This window comes from Pituophis catenifer, unplaced genomic scaffold, assembly GCF_029215685.1.
Source record: "Pituophis catenifer annectens isolate HBS135680 unplaced genomic scaffold, rPitCat1.0.hap2 SCAF_7, whole genome shotgun sequence".
In the NCBI taxonomy this organism is placed as follows: Eukaryota; Metazoa; Chordata; class Lepidosauria; order Squamata; family Colubridae; genus Pituophis; species Pituophis catenifer.
In genome coordinates, this window is record NW_027256887.1 from 52,472,629 (window position 1) to 52,493,780 (window position 21,152).

A 21,152-nucleotide genomic window follows, 5' to 3' on the forward strand; every position below is an offset into this window, starting at 1 on the left:
AGCCTCAGAGCCATGTCATTCTAAGGCTGCTTGCTGCCTTTCAAAACAGAGTACAAGCCAGCCAAAAGGGCAATGATATGGGGGGGGGGGGAGAGAGAGAGAGAGAGAGAGAGAGAGAGAGAGAGGGAGGGGTGAAGGGGGAGTTGAATTGCCCCTGATGTAAGTATGGTCGGGCTATCACTGGAATTTTCATCACGTAACTGTGGCACAGGTGGTAAGTCCATTTTTTCAGCCCTTTTGTAACTCCAAACAGTCACTGAACAATTGTCCATAAGTCCAAAGCTATCCATATTAACAACTGTGAATTTACTTTGATACCCCATGGGCAGATCTTAAAAGAAGCCAATGTTGCCCAGAAATTGTCAGGAATTCCTTCTGCATCATAGCTGAGCTATGCAGAGGCCAGGAAAACCTGCCAATGCAAGATGAAATTCCAGTCTTCAAGAGGCACAACCTGTCCCTGTGTCCCAGCGCAAAGGCTTAGATGTTCATGTAATAAGCCATCATTTTAAATGCTTATTTAAAAGAGAGCAAGAAGGGAGATTATTTTATAGACTATGGCTGTATTGTCAATGAGGGCAGCAATGTTCAGCTTCTGATGGTATATAGGTTTATATGAAAAACCCTGAAAAAATTACTACAAAGTTCAGTCAACTAGTCACTTTAAACCCCTCAGTGATAAACTCAAATATTCTGTTTCAATACTTGCCTAGACGTGAAGCAGTAACAGTGTATATATAAAAAAGAAACAGCTACACTTGTAGAAGCGATTTGTCTTTGTGCTGCAACATACTGAAAAAGAAATAAAAAGCAAAGTGCTTTTTCAGTCTTTTGTGACAAATGCGTTTTTGAAATTATGAAAATAATTTCAGATGGAGAACAGCCCTTATTTGTAAAGAGCGTTCCACAATTACCTATTTTAAAATACATTTGTATGGAAATAATGTTTTAGAATATAACAATATATAGTGCATGGAGGGAAATGCATTAATTAGACATTAAAACAGAACTGTCAACAACACAGATTTCTAAACTCTCCATTTTGCAATTTTATAATGCTTGCATATTAAGAATGCCCCATTGTGTAGCCATTCCCTAGTAAACCTGTGTAGATTGCAACTTTACAAATCCTAACACAGGTCATGGGGTACATATCTAGAATCTTTCAGGACCAACATTTCCAAAACATATGTTGAAATTGGGGAAATAGTATCCTATCAGACAAGTGACTAAACATTAAATCAAAATACCTTATCTCATTATCATCTTGGTTGATGTTAGATTGTGTAGTCTGGTGAATTTGTAGTATATGCCTGCAGATCCTTTTCTATAGAAAAATAAGAAAACAGGCCTTATAATAATGTAGAAAAAATACAATATAATCAATTGCATTTTTTTAAAAAATGAAATACTAAAAGCATGTTGTCACTCAGTTGAAAGAGGAAAAGAATAGAAGTCAAATCTCCTTTACTTTGCATTGATCCCATCTCTAGGAGATCATATATCACTATCCATGTAGTTTTCTTGACAACCATACAGCATGGAAATTGTTTGCCACTGCTTTTGTACACAAGCGTGACTGTATATACATTTTCTTTCAGCCCACCTTTTTCTTACTATTTATTGATAGCAGAAAGATATGAAGGCAGAATAGCCCTTGTGCTTCTTTGTACTGTGATTATTTAGTTGTTGCAGAAGAGTCACATTATGCCACTCATTGTGATACTATTCTTCATAACTGTAGGCAGCACAATCCCTCGAACTTCAAATCACAGTTGTTTGACCTTGGGAAAAATAATATTATTCTTAGTTAATCCCCACAATTAGGACTATAAATGTTATAGAACATCTATAGTCCTAATTGTGTGGATTAGCTAAGAGTCCTTCCATTCCCCACTATCCTGTCAGAGCTGAAGAAGCTTCTTGGATGAGAAGCGAAACGTCTTCAAAAGAAAAAACAAGAAAGTCCAGTTGCCTCCTGAAAAAAGCACCTTTGGGACAACCATGACCTGGATGGCTGAGAATCTCTACAGACTTTTAGCTATACATTTGGGATGAACAGCCTTTGAATTGTGTGGGAGTAGGAATGGTTTTCCAGAGGAAAAAATGCAGACTATAGGAACCAGGAGCACTACTCAGATGACCCCGAGGACACAGATAAACCTCCAAATGCTTCAACGACCCACTAAAAGGATGAAAATTACCAGCTGTCTGCAAAGAATCCTTCCATTCCCTACTATCCTGTCAGAGTTAAAAAAGCTTCTTGGATGAGAAGTGAAACGTCTTCAAAAGAAAAAACAAGAAAGTCCAGTTAGGGAAAAAGCACCTTTGGTACATTAGCTAAGAGTATGTTTCAGTAGTCTTCTACTGCAATGGCCCCCAATCTTTTGGGCATCAGAGACTGGTTCCATAGAGAAGTTTTTCCATGTACCAGAGGGGGCGTGGTTTCGTGTGCTGCCTGTATCTCGCGGATGGGGCTTCACTTGTCTGTGCGGCCTGGTCCATGGACCGGGGGTTGGGGACCCCTGTTCTACTGGATAATACTCACTACATCAACTGGGCATGGCAATCCTCCAAGCTTTGTGAATTTTGCAGCATTTTAAAAATATTTATCATTGCAAGTCTATGAAATCACACTGCTGTTGCCAATTCCAAACTGGCATTCAATTCTACATCTGTACCTATTCCTCTTTACTAGGGAATCTAATTCCACACTGGAGAACTGTCCTCTGTCAACAAATCGTCTACCTCTAGACAGGATGGAGAGAGGAAAGGAAAGGAAAGTAAAATGACAAAGCTTTCTAGAAACATAGAAAGTTTTTTAAAAAATCCTTTCCTCAAATTCTGTCTGAAAAAGGTTTATTGATATGTTTGCTTAACAGGAAACCAAGGTACTTCACTCAAGGGCATATATGATCTTCAATTTAATATCCTCTTTAATTAATCATATATTTGATATTTCTCACCTTCCAGCATATGGCTCCCAAAACAAAGCCGAAGACAAAAGCCAACAATGATGAAAGTGCTATGCTCAATACTTGATTGCTAGACTTACTGAGGAAGTCCAATTCTGCTTCTGGAATTTTAAAAAAAACGTTTTTGGGATTAATGAAGATAGATTAAAACAAAACAAAATCTCCAGGGTAACAATGTTAAGCTTGTGAGTCATATATTTGGTAATACTTTTCTACTCCTTTACATTGTAAATGATATCTTTAAAGTAGTTTGTGGTTTTATTAGGAAGTGTTTGGCTGCTTGAAATTCACAGCTTTATTTGCACTTCACTCGGGAAAGGCAAACATTCTGGCAACTTTATAATCCCATGTAACCATCTGCAAAGGAACACTTACCAAGTTATCTTCTTGTTTTCTCTTGGCCAGATTTTCTGCTAAAGGTCTCTTCTCCCCATTTAAACTAGACCACATAATTTATCAGAAAAATACGCTTAGAAGTTCACAGATGTGAATTCTCAAGAGGCAGAGCAGCAGGAACTGAAAAATGATAAGGATTTTCCCCGCTCTTCACTGGAGAACAGAGTACTATTAGCAAGAGCAGCCCCACTGGCCTCTGAAATAATAGTTGGGGCACTTTTGCTCATCTGAACATTTGAAAGGCAAGCTATACTAAGACTTAGTCTATAACAGTGTTTCTCAACCTTAGCAACCTCCAGACATGTGGACATCAATTCCCAACATTCTCCAGCCAGCATGCTGATTAAGGGAATGCTGAGAGTTGAAGTCCACATATCTTAAATTTGCTATCTGCTAAGCCATTAAAGAAGTGCTAAAAGAAGCTAAAATGACTAAAAGAAGCAGTAGCCTGCTGTCTATCTGAAATCCATTGTCCCAACCATGATCAACACAGGTTTGAAGCAATGACCTTAAGATAGCAATGAATAAGTTTCTTGTTCTGTCTCTGGCAGTTTTTTTTAATTTGGAATCTTGGTGTTACTCAGCTCCTATATCTATGTATGGTAACTTCCAATATTTTTGTGTTATTCTTATGTAGGACAACCATCATATGCATATATACGCCCATAACAAAATAAGATCTGGTGAGGAGGAGTGAAAGACAGATATGATGGGTCCCCATGAGCTGAGATATAGAGACAATATCTTTGAGTGATTTCTGTAGGTGCTTGTGTTTACATTACCTATCTACTATCTTTGCAAAGAGCACCTGATGGCTTTAGGTTTCTACAATTCATTTAGCAAGAAACTCTAAAGTTAATCCTGAGATGAGAACAGAGTTGCAGATTGAGTTTTATCCACTTTGCCAATAGAAATATCTGGGACAGGAAAAAAATAATCAGTGGCTATCTTTATTTGTCCTTCTCAGTAAGAAACTAGTATGTTGTGATTTCTGCAGCCCATTATACCTGTGTTAATTGCATGGTTGGAATGCATTTGGATTCTTTGTCATCAGTTTAGAGATTCTTTGACTATTCCTCTTATTCATTTTCTTGGACAAGAACTCTAAATCTGGCAAGTATTAACATCTAGTTAACATTTGATCCTAACATGGGAGTAACTATAGTATTTGGGATATGCATACTATTAGGTTTTTGTTGAATTAATGTGCATTTTCTAAAGACGTAATTCTTTAATAATATTCTCTCTCTCTACACACACCCACAAACACACACATCTATCTATCTATCTATCTATCTATCTATCTATCATCTATCTATCTATCTATCTATCTATCTATCTATCTATCTATCTATCTTCTATCTATCATCTATCTATCTATCTATCTATCTATCTATCTATCTATCTATCTATCTATCTATCTATCTATCATCTATCCATTCTGACATACAGTCTATAATTAGCCTCTGCTGTTTGAATAATTCACTTCGTATGCACATTAGCCCTATGCTGTCTCAATACTGCATACAAAGGATACTATTTAATCACCAAAAATTAATATGTATATATATTATTAGAATGGCTTTTTTGGAAGAGAGTGCCAAGGGATATAGTACATAGGACAAAAAGACAAAATAAGTAGGCTACATCACTCATATGGACAGGGCTTGGATTTAGATTTGTTTTAGTAAATTTTGTTGCGAGTCTTTATTTTTCATGTGTTCTAAAGGACCAATTTTGGAGTTCTTAAAAAATTAAAAACAAAGCTCACACATCTAGCTACAGTCTGTCTACTTGACTGTTGTTTTTCAAAGCTGGAGAAGTATGAACCAATCCACCGTCTGCATTCCCCTGTATGAATGGTTCAGTGCACAATTCAGCACCATATCTTTCTGTAAGCACAAATGATATACCCTACTGCAATAGCCATGTTTATAAATGCCCTTGTGAAGATGTTAGTTTATAAAACTGGTACCTTCATTAATTAGCTTCAGAATGCACTCTCCCTTTCAGACTTTTGGGTACCTGCTAAAATTATATCAATTCTCTAACTGTTCAAGTTGTTCTTTTTTAATGATGGACAGACTAAACTTGTGTTGTGCCTTCTAGCTCTGATTAGTTATCTATAGATGAACAATTAAAATTTCAATCTCGCTGAAATGAAATGTAATTCCAGCCAATATTAAATTAGATAAGGAGCCACTAAAAATGCTAAAAGGATACTGCCCCTTTCAATTCATGTTATACACTTTTTCATTCAAAATATCTGCTAATTATAGGATTTTATTGCCCATTTTACTTCAACTAAAAATCCTGCATACTCCTATTTAAGCCAATTATTTAGCTTCACTGTAAATACAGTTTGGCAATTCATGTTTTATAAACTTATCTAACTTTCTAAATCTTGCTTTTATGCAGATTTATCCAACAATGTTTGAACTTTGCTTAGACCCTTCAGGCGTGCTAATGCCAACAGGAAATTTTAATCAAGTAGAACAGATATTTCATGCCTGCATAATTCATAGATGATTATTTTACACCTAGTAAGTCAACTGTAAAATAAAAGGTGAAAATCTTAATATTTGATCATAGTAGGTCTAGAGAACAATGCCTTATACCAAGTTAGATATGATCAATCTAACCAGCATTGTCTACAATGACCAACAAAGGCTTTCCAGAATTGCAGACAGTTATTCCAATTGCTCCCTTTTTTATATGGAGATCAAATTGGAACCATTTAGACCTAAGACCAAATCCATCATGTCTATTTTTATTATGTGTGCCAGGTCTTGGATGTGGAAATCCAGATATCTGCAAGATGGCACCAAAGGCATGCAGAAAACTCACTCTATATGATATGGTAGGGGTCAGATTTGATAACTGTGATTACCTTAATAGTTTTCTTTATGCAGTATTCACGGCTGCATTCTTAGCATTGTGGAAAATAACTTTCTATTCTTATCCTGTTTGACTGGGTATGAATCTGCAAGATGACTTGTCACTTAATTTTATTATTGCTTTGAGTCCATTACAGAGGAAGTGGGTTTTCATCCCAACTACATTCTTATTAACACTGTCATAAGATTTGAAAAATTGGCAAAATACTTTCCTTGCAAAATTCTATTTTCTCTGTAACATTTGTTATTCCCCATCAAAGTTCTTCCGTCAGAAGACCAGATACTCTGGAAGAACTGAAGGGCTGTTCTACATATTTAAAAAATCTAGTTTGTTCATTTTACAGTGCTTTCCCTCAGTGATCAGAAATATAGGCATGTCATTTCTTTGGCTATCCTGTTTATCCTCTAATTTCTTTCTTTAAAGGTGATTTTAGCAGTTAGTATCATAACACATTTTTAAAAATCTCTTTGAAACAGGATATCTGGATCTACTAACTTTCTCATTGTTGTCTGTTAGAATTAAAGTTTCACTTTGTAGCTTGTTAAATAGGTGTTTGTCAAAATCTTTGTGAATACATGTGCACACAGACACGCATACACACACGCACACACACAAATATATATATTTGCTGTGTCCTCATTTCACTTTATTGTTTTCTTTCTCAGTGATATTCCTGCCTGGTTTCTTAATTCTGAAATATTTATAGAAAATATTGAATATTGAATATTGAACTTGAATACCTGACCCTAGCTTTACAAAATACAGTCCTGAGACAGTAAACTGAAGTGGTAGATTTTGGGGCTCACAATATGGCAATGCAAGAAATCGATTCTTATATAGTCCAGAAAATGTTAAAATCACAAAGAAGCTTCTTCATCTTCTCAACTAGTAAGCCTCCTTAATTAAAAAAAAATGGGATGGAGCACTACATTTGTTCTTAGACTCTAGAAAAAAAACATGGTTTTTTATTTCTCTCACAGCTTCATCAAGCTTTAATAATTTAATGCTTCCCAGGTTGAAGCAGAAAAGGAGTGGGGAGGAAGAGGTGGATGAGGAAAAATAACCTCATTCTGGTGCCATTAAATGACATTCAAGAGTTAGGTTATGAAATAATTAAAAGAGGTTTATGTATGTTGTTTCAATTTTACATTTTCTATAAAAGCCCTACAATTCTCATTACCAAAATTTAGCACCAACCAAAGAAAAACCATGTGCTTCTTCTCCAAGGTCTATGTTTCATGCTGAGGAGCCATATTAATGTTGAGTGCTATTAGACATGTTTGCCACTTGCTTCTTTCCTCTGCTGGCAAGGAAGTTTATTTAACCAATGGATCCTGATTCCTGAGGATACAGAACTGATTTGCACAATATGTCTGCTTTTCTTCCCCACCTCCCCAATTAATATGACAATATTGAAAGCAGTTGTTTACACTTACTGTTGCTGTTATTGTCACTGCTATCATTCCTAAGGGAACTGGCCGCAACAGGATGTAATAAAAATGGCTCTGTGACACTGGTGCTTGAATCTGAGACAGAAATAATATGTCAGTTTTTTAATATATATTTTAAGCACATAGGAAGTTGCATAACACAGAATGAAACCCTTGGGTCGTCTAGTTCAGGATTCCTGTACGATTCTTCCCAGCCTGATCTGGGACCACATGTGAGAGTTTCCCATTACAATAAAGCTGGACCCATGGGGGGGGGGACCCTACTTTTTTTTTTACTGCTTTATAACATTTAGACAATTCAGTAAAAAAGGTTTATGTGATCCGAAGTAAATAGCTATAATGGAAACAAAGCAGCTAATTTTTTTATATTCAGAGCCACAGTGTTGCAGTGGTTAGAATGCAGTACTGCAACTGCTGAGTGCAATTTGGCAGTTCAAATCTCACCAGACTCAAGGTTGACTCAGCTTTCCATCCTTCCGAGGTCGGTAAAATGAGGAGCCAGATTGTTGGGGGCAATATGCTGACTCTGTAAACTGCTTAGAGAGGGCTGTAAAGCACCATGAAGCAGTATAAGTCTAAGTGCTATTGCTATTGCTATTCTATGTTCAAAAAAAATTATCATTCTACAAAATCCTGAAGGCTTGCTTTATGTTCCTAAGACAAGTTGTTATGGCATTCTGATGAGGAATATTTTAAATATCAAAGAGTCAGATTGAAAACGCTAACATTGTGTCACCATCAATTTTATTCTAGCCACCTGTGCTTTTGATAAAAAAAAAAACCTATGGGAAAGACTGCTCTTTCAAAATCTTCATGCAGACCCTTCAGGAACCTTCTCAATTGAAGATTGGGATGAAAGTGACATAAAGAGGTAAATAAATTTATTCCACTGTTTATTTTGTTTTAAAAATTGAATAGTCATGAGTTTTAAATATGGATTGTTCTAGAGAATAATGGGCTAAACTGTAGAAAGATTTTGATCCCTTCCCCATTTCTTAGCCAAGGGAGTCAGCGTTGTCCACAGACACTTCCGTGATCATGTGGCTAGCATGCCTATGTGCTGAGGTTCATGGAACACTGTTACCTTCCCACCAAAGTGGTATCTATTTATCTACTTGCATTCACATGCTTTCGAATTGCTAGATGGCAGGAGCTGGGGCAAGTAAGCTGGGAGCTCACTCTGTCGCACAGCACTCTGGTCTCAAACCCAGGCTGTCAGCTTTCCAGCTGACATGCTCAGGGTCTTTAGGACCCTGATAAAGCAGGGTACAGGTCTATAAAGTCAAAGCGCCATTTATTACTGATATTTCTAGATGGCTCTATTCCAAGCAGCATATAACTCTGTTACATTTACCCTGTATAATACAAGCTCATATTGAATTGGCACCAATCCATTAAAGGTGATTCATGACATTTGTGGATATTTCTATATATAAAAAAGCATTTACCATTTGGAGAGGATTCTGTTGTTGAGGGAATAATGCAGTCACTTTGTTCTGGTCCTTTTGAAAAGATTTTGTAGGCCTCAATAATGCTGTAAAAGTGCTTGAAGAACTCTTCTGGAACAAATTTACCTTCTTCATATAGATGATCATGTTGGCTATAATTCTGAGAAAGAGGATAGAATCCCATTTTTTAAAAAATAAGGCCACCTAGTCTATCACTATGCACTTCCTAGGTGAGTACATTGTTTACAAGTGTCAAAACACAGAAGTGAAAACTGTACAACAATCAATCAATCTTTATTTATTGATTAGCCCTTGGGCCATATCAAAATGCAGCACTCCAGAAACAATTATGAAAACTGTACATGCAAATTCATATTCAACTGAAAAGCTTTTTTATATAAATACTAAATACACAATTAAAATACTAAAGCAGGAATTGTTTTGGTTTACTTTGAAAATTGAAGCAGCTAAGTTTAAAGCTGGCTTTAGACATTATAGTTTCTTTATGTTACAACATCATCTTTTATGGTTTAAATCAGAGGTGTATAATGAGGGGAGGATGGCATGTATCTTGGAGAACTCTTATTCCCAAATTTCTGTTTCATCTATTACTATGAAAAGCAAAGTGTTGTTTCCACAGATTTATTAGCAGTGCAAGCAAGCTATGCTTGCTACTCAGAGATTACATTTGAAATAAGTCCTGCTGACACAGCTTCAATGCATCAGATGTATGTACAAAATATTGTGTATATGTTAAATAAACATATTTATTTAAATACAGGGATAGAAGAAATTGAATTGCATGCAATAATTATTTATATATTATCTTTATGTTCCACTACAATCATATAAACACAAGGGAGGGTATAAATATGATACATGCATAGATATATATAAATTGAAATTATATATAATTAAATATATAAATAACTGAAGGAATTACTTATATAAAGTCATGATTTAACAAAACATTATGAATCTTTGGTTTATTATAGTAGCAAAGTAACCTCTGCAAAAACATGTTACAGTCACCCATTCTTTATACATTTTTATTTCAGGATATTATTTAGTAATATAGAAGAAAGTTCAGATTTAGATTATTACCTTATTATATGTGGTAGAAGGTAAGCATGCCATCACATCATTGATGATCCGCCTTAGTTTATTGATAATTGAATAATTACTCAAGACATTTGACATATCTGGAAATTCTTTAAATTTATTGAGAAGATTATTTAGACTGTTTAACAATTCAGGGACCATCAAATGCAACCAACAGTGGTAAGGCTGTCAGAAATGATAACAAAAGGAAAAATATATATTATATTCTGTGCATGCTTTAATAATGTACAATTGTAAAAAAGTAATTCAATACATTGTTACATTCATTCATTCATTTTCTATCTATCCACCTATCAACATTTATCAACATTTATTTCACCTCAATCTGCATTGGAAGCATTATTTTGCACTTTGTTAAACTAATATTCAACTGCCATTAATATGCATGGATCTGTGACTGTCAGCAGATTTCTGCTAATTCTACTTGTTTCTCGTGTCCATTAATTTCACCTCTTTATTCTTTATTGGGATGAACAAGATCTATTTTATCTTGTTCATCCCAACTCAATATGTTTATGAATCTTGACTCCTGGTGATGACATGGAAAGCTCCATACAGTTTTCTTAGCAACATTTTCAGACTACAGGATCCAATATTTATCTGCACTGAATTTGTCCTATATTTTAAAATGAGATGCATTTCATGTTGCATGTCAGGAATACAAATTACATGTCAAAACCACTATTCATTAATAATGTTGCTTCATTTATATATAGATTGGATTCACCTCGACAGTGAACATATTTTACTAACACAAAGTGTGTTCATACATCACAATAAGTCATAATGAGGTTTGTCTGATTTTGACTTACACTATTGTTTGAATCCTGATAGTACCAAAGCCCATTAATATTTCAGGACAAACATTGATTTTCAGTTATGAACATCAAACTCAGTTTGAAAGTACTATTAGATTTAAAAATAATTAGTATTATTAGTATTAAAATATATTATTGAGCATCTACTGAGATCTCTACCCTATAAGGCTTTCCTGCCTAATTTTTTATTTATTTATTTATTTTATTTATTTAATTTGTCGATCATGTACTAGATAACAGATATAAGTATAAACATGGACATGAACAAGGAATGAGTACAAATAAATGGAGACAGTAGGACAGGGATGGTAGGCACGCTGGTGCGTTTATGCACGCCCCCTTTACGGACCTCTTAAGAATGGGGTGAGGTCCACAGTAGACAGTTTAAGGTTGAAGCTGTGGGGGTTAGAGGATGTAACAATGGAGTCAGGTAGAGCATTCCAGGTGTTGACTATTCTGTTGCTGAAGTTGTATTTTCTGCAATTGAGTTTGGAGCGGTTTACTTTGAGTTTGTTTCTATTGTTTGCCTGTGTATTGTTGAGGTTGAAGCTGAAGTAGTCATAGACAGGTAGACAATTTTGTATACTATGCTTAGGTCAGACCGTAGAGGGCATAGTTCCAGGTTGTCCAAGCCCAAATTTTCGAGCCTGGTGGTGTAAGGGATTCTATTGTGAGCAGAGGAGTGGAGTACTCTTCTCCACTGGACCCATTCAATTGTATTAATGTCCGATATATAGTGTGGATTCCAGGCAGATGAGCTGTATTCAGGAATTGGTCTGACAAAGGTTTTGTATGCCCTAGATTGCAGTACAATGTTACCAGAGAAGAAGCTTTGCAAGATTAGGTTAACAACTCTTAATGCCTTTTTGGCAATGCTGTTACAGTGAGCTCTGGAACTTAGATCATTTGAGATGAGTACTCCCAGGTCCTTGACAGAGTGAGGTTCGTTTATGAGGTCCATATGTTTCTGCAGTGTAGGAGTTGTAGATTACAGGACAAATTTAATTGTTATAGTATATGAAGTGTTATAGCAATAGTACTTAGATTTATATAATGTTTCATAGTGTTTTATAGCCCTCTCTTAATGGTTTACAGAGTCACTCTCAACAATCTGAGTTCTCATTTTACCTCGGAAGGATGGAAGGCTGAGTCAACCTTGAGCTGGTCAAAATCAAACTGCTGGCAGTCAGCAGAATTAGCCTGCAATTCTGCATTCTAACCACTCTGCCACCACGGCTCTACCTACATATCTTTTTTTTTTTAATGATTCCTCCAAAGTTGGAACTGGTGGTGCTTCTAAGCCCATAGAATACTGGCAAATAAAACCAAGTGTATTCACAAGATGTTTTTGAGTACTCACTAAAGATGATTATCTTTCTCTCTCACACGCACAAAGTTATTATTCTCTCTGCCAGCAAGCAGATTTAATTAGGCTTTTAATTAGCAGCAAAGAAACAACCTTAAAACATTGCAGTTATATATTTGTTTTTTGGCCAGGAAAAATTAGAGGCTTGGCAGGAAACCATTTATAATGTTATGTTCTTTACAATTTAATTAGATGAACAAAATTGAATTCCTTATTAATACTGTGAGTATGTCAGTAACCACACACCTCCATGTTTGGAATTTAGAGGAGACAGAAGAAATGCAGGCATAAAAATCTTACAATATTCCTGCTGCATAAAATCAAAGATTTCTTGTTCCCATCTACCATGGGAAAATGATTCATTTTATATAACTGAAGATTTAGATAGGTTGAGTCATATGTTGCTTCACTCATCTGATTACTACATATATACAAATAATTAAAATTATATTGCTCCTTTGTGCATATTTATTTCAAGTTATTATTAAATAAAATATATGGGAAAAAACAGTTAAAATGCAGCATGTTAAATTTTAATAGAATTTAAATGGAAACGTTTAATTTACCAACAGGAATGTAATGGTTTCTGGCCAAAATATAATTTTATAAGAAAAACCTTTTGAAAAATAGTTGACTTAAAAAGTTCTATTTGCATTTCCAAAAATTGAAAAGCAAGAAAATTTGATGCTGCATATATTTATATTTTGAAATAATTCAAAAAGCTTTACATACCAGTGTGTCCGTCTTCTGGACATATCTAAGAGCTATCATATAATCATGTGGAAGATTTCCAACCTACAGACAATAAAGAACATGAAAAACAATTTAGCTATTTGATGAAAAAAAAAAGAAAAGAAATAGAGCTAAACATATAAAGTCCGATCATGCTTGTGGCAACTTAACATGTTTACCTGACATGCCACTTGCATGACAGTGTAATGAACATTTTTTAATGCTGACATTTTTTTAACGAATTATGTACCACCCAATTGATTCAGTCCAGATTTACTTTCAAAGATTTTTTTTCCAGTTCCTTGTTGAAGAATTGCCTTTCAGGTATTTTTGACTATACAGTATCTGTTTTAATCATTTGCTATTGTGAATGATAAAGAGCACTAGGTTGACTCCTGGTTTATTGTTTGTCACGGTATCTCTTGTATGTGAAATATCAAACTGAAGTTTGTTCTGCTTTGTTCTCTTGCCTATGAAAGAGAAAGGGGGGAATGATCTAAGTCTCACAATGGCTTGTTTTTCTGTTTTATCTGAATTCTGTAGTGGGTCAGTATATTTTTCCATGGGTCTAGGACAATTCACTGTGGCTATCTCAGCACCACCAGCTCACCATTGCCAAGTCGCCTCTGCCAACTCACTGCCACTAAGTTGCTGCACGAAAATTCCACATAAACAACTCACAGTGGGGACAACTTCTCACAGGTTTCTGGAAAGAGAGCCGGGCAGGTGAGCAAATGAAAGGATGGCAGAGCACAGAGTGGTGGCCAGGGGCTTCTCATTCTCTCCCCTGACACTGCTGCTGCACAAAGCTCTGGGCAAAAGTAGTCAGGAATGGCAGCGGTGAACAGGATGGGCAGCAGGGAAGTGACAGTGGCTAGGGATGTCCCATTTTCACATCATCTGCTGTTGCTGCGCCAAGCTCTGAGCCAAAGATGCTGGGGATGGCGGTGGCAACTGGGATGTGAAAATGGGACACCCCCCCACTGCCACCTCCCTGCCATTATCTTCAACCTCTTCAGCCCGGAACACAGTGCAATTCAACAGCAGTAGCAGCAGCAGCGGCAGCAGTGGGGCTTGTGAAAACGGGATGCCTCAGCCTCTGCCACCTCCCTGCTGCTTGCTCTGCCCACTGCCGTTGTCCCAAGGCTCTAAGGCCTGGAGTTTGGCATGGCAGACCACTCTGTGCTCTACCCACCTACTTGCTCACTCACCCAACTCTTCCTCTGGCCACCTGCAGTGAGTTGTCCCCATGGCAAGTTGGCTGTGTGGTTATCCTGCGGTGGCTTGGCAGCAATGAGTTGGCACAGGTGACCTGGCCGTGCTGATCTGGCTGCGATGAGTTGTCCCATTTTTTCCATAGCCTTTCCTTTTTCCTTGAAAGCCTTTGTATTCTAATTGGAAGGTTGCTATCATAATTTGACTTAGTAATATTTTCTGTAATCTAAACATACACAGATCCTGTAGCCATTCTTCACAGGGCCTGATTTCCATACTCCTCACAAAACTCCCTCTCTAAGTTTTTTTCTAATGTGTCTTGTATTTTTTAAAGTGTGGTGGACACTATTCCAACCAGGTCAGCATAAAATGAAATAACTACTCCCTGTTATCTTGATTCTATCGTCTGTTAATACCCCAAAGATAACATTTATGATTTAGCAGCTCTATTATACTGCTGGTTCATGGTTAATTTGTGGTCATCCAGTATACCCAAATCCTTTTTTTTTTTTTACTGTTGCCAGGACTCTCCCATTTTTGCCTTACATTCTTCCTATTTAGATGCATAAATTTATGTTTCTTTGTTTCCTATTCATTTCTGTCATCTATTCAAGCCTGTCCAGAGCTTTTTGAATTTTCTCCCTTTCGTTAAAAATGTATGAGTCACCTGCAAATGTTATAAATGAGTGAAGAAGTCACCCAAGTCACTGATAAAAATATTCAACAGCACAAGTACCAGGACAGAGACCTGTGGCACTCCACCACATACTTCCTTCCAAGATTAAATGGGGCCAGTGATGAACAGTCTTTGGACGTGATCATTTAGCCAACTGCAAGCCCATCTAACAGAGGTACAGTATCTCATATTTCCTCATTTTATGAAGGGGAATATCACAAGGCACTCTGTCAAAGTGCCTGAAGTCCAGGTGCACTATGTCTCTAGTATTTTCCAACTTTGTCAAAGGAGATAAGGTTAAGTTGGCAAAATTTGTTTGTAACGAATCTAATCCAGGTCCTATTAATTGAGCATTCTTATATAATTGCTTCTCCAAACCACAGATTATTATTTAGTAGGCTTCATCTCTCTGTTTGGACATAAAATGAGCTCATCATATTGATGATTGCACAGAGAGCTGAAAGATCATCATGTAACTCCAGGCAACCACTATGGTGTAATGCCGTGAATTTGATTTTTGGCCAATTATGTGATATGCATATGGTCATTCTAGTTTATTTATGTGTTAGACAGATATTTACATTTCTTTTACCTTCTTTTCATGAGCATGCATAATATTCTCTCCTCCCACATTTTCCTTCCAAATCTCCACCTTGGGAAGTAGGTTGGCTGAGAAAGAATGAATGGCCTCAAGTCCTAATGAACTTTTGTGGCTGTGAGTAGACTTGAACCTAGATTTCTCCAGTCACACTCTAACCACTACACTGCACTGACTCTTCATGTTTTATGGCTTGGTGTATTGTGGGAACCTAGCCACTATGTTTTTTAAAAATAAAAATAAAAACAAATCATGCTTTAGTGCAATAAATCCTAAATTATAACTTCTGCATATAGTTCTAAAACTTACAGCACTTCTACTCTACTAATGAATTTCCCTAGAAGAAGAATGAGCAACATTTTATTTTTATATCCTGCTTAGGGGTTACAAGGGATGAGTACCCAGTGATGTCATGGCGTCACCAGAGTTGGTAAAATCAAACATTCCAGTTTCTTTTTTCTTTAATTTTGAGCTAGAAGAAAGGTTCAATAGGGGTTTGCCTTGAAATTTATTTAATGTAATTTATATTGGGCCTTTCAAAAATGATTTTTTTTTAAAAAGTGATACATTTCTAACTTTTAATCAATCCATTAAAACTCTGCAAAATATAAAACTAAAAATGGGTTTCTTTTTCTTTTTTAAGTGATACAGTTATAACTTTTAAACACTTAAATCCACCAAAATTTTGTAAAGTGAAAAAAATGGGTCTGAAAATGATGGTTATGTTTATTCTGTTATGGCTTTATAGGCCTGTAGGGTTTTGGGGGTTACATGCAGCTTGTAGACTCTGGGCTGCTCATTTGCATTCTAAAATGAATGTCATCTGCCATTTTTTTCAGGCATGATTTTTTTTTTCAGAATAGCTGCTAGAGAAGAGTTTGGCTTCTTGGGTACTACTGCCCAACAGTTTTCAGAAGGAATGAGCCAATTTAAAATGTAATTAAGGATTAGTCAATGCTAATAATAACCCAGTTAATAGGTATGTAAATAGCTAGAGTTCACCTAGTACCTAATCAATTTAAGTTCCAAACTAGATCTACTCTGTACAATGTTGGCTTTTAGATCTTGCATTAATTTTTAATTTTTACATAATTCTGCATTATACCTTTTTGACTCAAGAACAAACTGTATAAAATATAACATAGGGATTGTATAGGTGCTTTTCCTTTCCCTTCTTTTTTACACTAAAGACAAATGATGACTTGATCCAGATTTCACTGCTTTATTTTCTGAAACTCACTCCCCAAATTAGTTCTGGGTCCCATCCACATTTGATTTGCAGCCTCAATAATATCATACAATCATTTGAGAAATCTTACACTAAATATAATTTCTTCTTTTCCCCAAATAAGAAAATTATGGTTCACAGCTCTGGAAGAAGCCAGGATTTTGAGGCAACTTCAAAACCATCTTATAGATTTGGAAGATACCCATCTTCTCATGTAGATTTGAGGAGGGAAGGCAAAAGGGTGGTTGCATGGTCAAAAGAATCATTCAGATTCATCTGAACACAAAAGAGGATTTGGGATCTCTTAGCCAGGTCCAATATCAGCCACACTTTAAGCAAAAGAGAAGTTCCTATTTTCTTTATTCAGTATCCTCAGAGAGATTAGAGGCTTCACAATGTCAGCAACCATGCATTTCTTTAAGGAAGGTCAATGCAAGATTAAATCTGTTCCAGATCGAGAAGCACAACAAGAATTGACATGCATTATGTATACAACCTACTTTACTGGCATCAAAGGCTGTCAAGCTCTTTTCATGCACAGCTTAAAAAAACCTAAGTAGCCAAGATTACAAAGTGAAGGAGTATGAACATTTTAATAACTATTACAGAAGAATGGAGAGGGGGGGGGAGAGAAAGACTGATACATAGCTGGAGCCTTGCAACAAATTTAGATTTTTGAAAAGACATGCTGTCTTATTCAGACAAAAATCCATGAACTTAAAGTTACTTACGTATGTAAATACTGACTGAACTATAGCAGTATATTTGGTGTGACATCAATTTCTATTTCAATTGCAAATTTAGAGTCACCATGCTGGGATTTAATGACAAATTATAGAAATATCATGTCTGAATTTCCTAGTCCCACACTCTCTTTCTAACCCTATCTTTTCACCATTGCAATTTTTAGGTTTAGGTTTTTTAAAAATCTTTCTACCCTACTTATGCTGCATCCTCTGCTTTGAACTCAAAGTGAACTGATTATTTTACTAATGATGACAAAATGTATTTATGCTTCCTTATGTCTTCCAATGCCATAAGATGCCTGACCACTTTTTAGCTTAGATGATAACAAGACTCTAGAAGAGCCTTATGAGATAACATTCCTTGTAATAAGAAGCAGTTGATAGCTAAACTAGCATTATTTTACATGCTACAAAACCCAAAAGGAACTTTTAAAAATTACAATCAATTAATTATTTTCACTTGGTGGATCTTCACATTCATATTACACTTGGAAAAGGGATTGTTCATGCCATAGGAAAACTGATTTATGCTATCTGATGGGAATGTTTTTTCCCAGAGTTATAATTGCACTCAACAATGAACTAAAGGGCCACCATCAGTGAGCTGTTGGACAGCATTACTTGGTCTGCTGTGTGGATGCTTGGGTGGTTTAGGAGTGTGAAATTTTTGGTGGGTGGGGGTGTGTCTGGGAATTGTCATGTGTGTTGGGCTTCGTCTCTAGGTGTTATGTGAATTTTGTCATATGGGTATATTGTGTATATACATACAATGACAATAAACTTTATATATATATATATATATATATATAGATAGATAGATAGATAGATAGATAGATAGATAGATAGGGAGGGAGGGAGGGAGGGAGAGAGAGAGAGAGAGAGAGAGAGAGAGGGAGATTGATTGTTAGGAGTTGTTGAAACTTGGATTTGTGGACTGATTAGAAACTGAAGGGATGAGGAAAAGATATAACAAAAGAAAGGATCAAATCTCTAGCAGGTCACAGCCTAAGATTAGTTGATCTGCTTTGGCTTGTTGGGTCTTGACTGCTGTAGACATGAAACAACTTCTGTAAAAATGTATCACATCTTTGGATGTCTTTTTCTAAGAAGAAAGGGACCATCAGCATGCCAAGAAAAGAAGTAATTGGTTGTGCTTGCATAATGTATGACCTGAGTTAAATAGAGTTTGCAAAAACATAGAAAGTTGCATCAATATTTCATTCAGTCTATACTGCCAGAGTTGAATGATGTTGACTTTCCTTCATATGCTGTTTGCTGAAAGCAGTATTCTGTAACATTGTTCCATTCCCTGCCTTTTCTTAGAGCAACAACTCCCAAGCTAGCATTTAGTAGAAAATTGTAATGACTGCAATATAATCTCCAGCCCCATCTCATCCTAACCACTTATGACCCTTGGAGAAAAGTGGATAATCTTCTATGAAGCCAAGAAATGTTGACATTGCCTATTAGGAATGGCCCAGCAAAAGAGGGAAGCTGAACTACAGAAGACCAGTTCCATGAGGCAAAATATATACTACAGGTAGTCCTCGGTTTACAACTGGTCACTTAACAGTTTAAAATTATGATAGCTTCAGAAAGGGTCTTAAAGCAGTTCTGACAATTGAAAAACATTGCACCACTATCCCTTCATCATGTGGGTGCTTCACAATCAGTAGTGCAGTTTGGGCCGATTTGGGCGAACTGGTAGTTAAATTGTTGGCTGGCTCCTACCCTCCCTGCCCCTTCCAGGAGTCCCCACCCACCCCATTTTGGCTCCCAGGTAAGTGCAGGGAAGCCTAGGCCCAAAACGGGGAGCTGCGGCACCCCCATGCCCCTTTTTCACTCCCAGGAGGCTTCAGGGAGGCCTCCTAGGCCCAAAATGGGGCACAGGGGGCAGGGCAGCCCCCGTGGCATGTTTTCAGTCCCAGGAGGCTTCAGGGAGACCTCCTAGGTCCAAAATGGGCCACGGGGAGGCGTGGCAGCTCCTGCAGCATGTTTTCACTCTCAGGAGACTGCAGAGAGGCCTCTAGGCCGAAAATGGAGTGTAGGTGGGCAGCATGTTTCCCCCCCCCATGCCCTGTTTTTGCTCCAGGGGGTTGCAGGAGGCCGAGTGCTGCCTGTCACACCCCCTGGCCATGCCCACCCAGCCAGTCATTCAGGCAGGGAATCGGTTGTTAAATTATTTGAATCCCACCACTCAATCCATTCACACTTATGACAGGTTCCCAAGTGCCCCACAATCATGTGCTCATCATTTACAATCTTCCATGCTGGCTTCCAAAGAAAGTCAATGTTTTCTGCGGGAAGGATTTTTAGTTCCACACCAGAGAAGCACTTGTGTGCAGCCTGCACTGAGCCTCTCCCACCCACCCCCAAGGCAAGATAAACCCCTTGTTCCTAAGGAGTCTCATGCTTGATTTCAGCAGATGCCTCAGCAGAGAGGCAGAAGTTGTGTAAGGAAGACCTGGCTCAGGCAGTACATAAGCGTCTCTCTGCTTTGGCATTGAAAATCTAACTTGCAGAGGATTTTCAGTGCTAAAGTGGGCCTCCCAGCATCTCCCCCACTCAAGGAATCTAGCACTCCTTACTTGAGACTCTGTCCACTTAATGATGCAAGAAATTGCTTAATGACAGACAGCTGAGATTGCAGTCGTGTGAGTGTCTTGCTTCATGGCTGCTTTGCTCAACAACCCAGATTCTGGTTCCAATTTATGTTCTGAATAGCCTCTAAAGGGCATTCAGAGTCTTGATTGGATGATTTAAATTAGGCACAAACATATATATTTATCCCAGTGGTGGGATTCAAGTAATTTAACAACAGGTTCTCTGCCCTAATGATTTCTTCCAACAACCAGTTTGCCAAACTGCTCAGAAAGTTAACAACCGGTTCTCCCGAAGTGGTGTGAACTGGCTGAATCCCACCACTGATTTACCCCAATGATAAAAAGCATAGAAAATATTCCTTAGAGTTGAAGAGAATTTAGTATAGACCTACCACAGATTTAAGAGGAAAATTTACAGGCAGGCAAAAAAAGGGTCCTTGGGAAACATCATAGTTATTTTATGGCTTGAAACAGACTCATGTATTTTATAGTGATTTGCAGGGTCCTCTCTTCATTTTTTAAAAAATTAAGATAACTTTATTAGATTTTTTTACATGAGAAAAATGAACTGAAACTAATAATTAAGACAAGCAAAAAAGAGCTTCCATGTTTCTGCCAAGCGTATCTCCTTTCATCTCGTGCAGAACAGTGTTTAGTGAGAAATTTGGAAAGAAACCACTTACAAGTACTGTAATTTCATTTACATCATCTGTCACCGGATTCCCACAGGGACTTTGAGCTTTAATAAGAGGATAAAGTAGGAGCAATTGAAGATAAAAGCAAGTGATAATCCAAGTCTGTGAAAAGAGAGAGAGTAAACTGGTAACTTTAGTAAAGACAAATTACATAATAACAACATATAAATATACTTCAGAGACAT

General features: G+C 36.9%; 1 protein-coding gene across 1 annotated transcript in view; it reads right to left on the reverse strand.

The window, feature by feature from the left end:
* Positions 1–752: 752 nt before the first annotated feature.
* Positions 753–21,152, reverse strand: part of KITLG (KIT ligand) — a 55,322-nt gene continuing 34,922 nt past the window's right edge. Inside the window, exons 2-9 of the mRNA XM_070947526.1 lie at positions 20,956–21,069; positions 13,207–13,269; positions 10,273–10,455; positions 9,169–9,328; positions 7,706–7,795; positions 2,967–3,076; positions 1,251–1,327; positions 753–792 (exon numbers count right to left, since the gene is read on the reverse strand). Coding sequence (XP_070803627.1) covers positions 753–792; positions 1,251–1,327; positions 2,967–3,076; positions 7,706–7,795; positions 9,169–9,328; positions 10,273–10,455; positions 13,207–13,269; positions 20,956–21,069 — 837 coding nt within the window. The remainder of the gene's footprint in view (positions 793–1,250; positions 1,328–2,966; positions 3,077–7,705; positions 7,796–9,168; positions 9,329–10,272; positions 10,456–13,206; positions 13,270–20,955; positions 21,070–21,152) is intronic.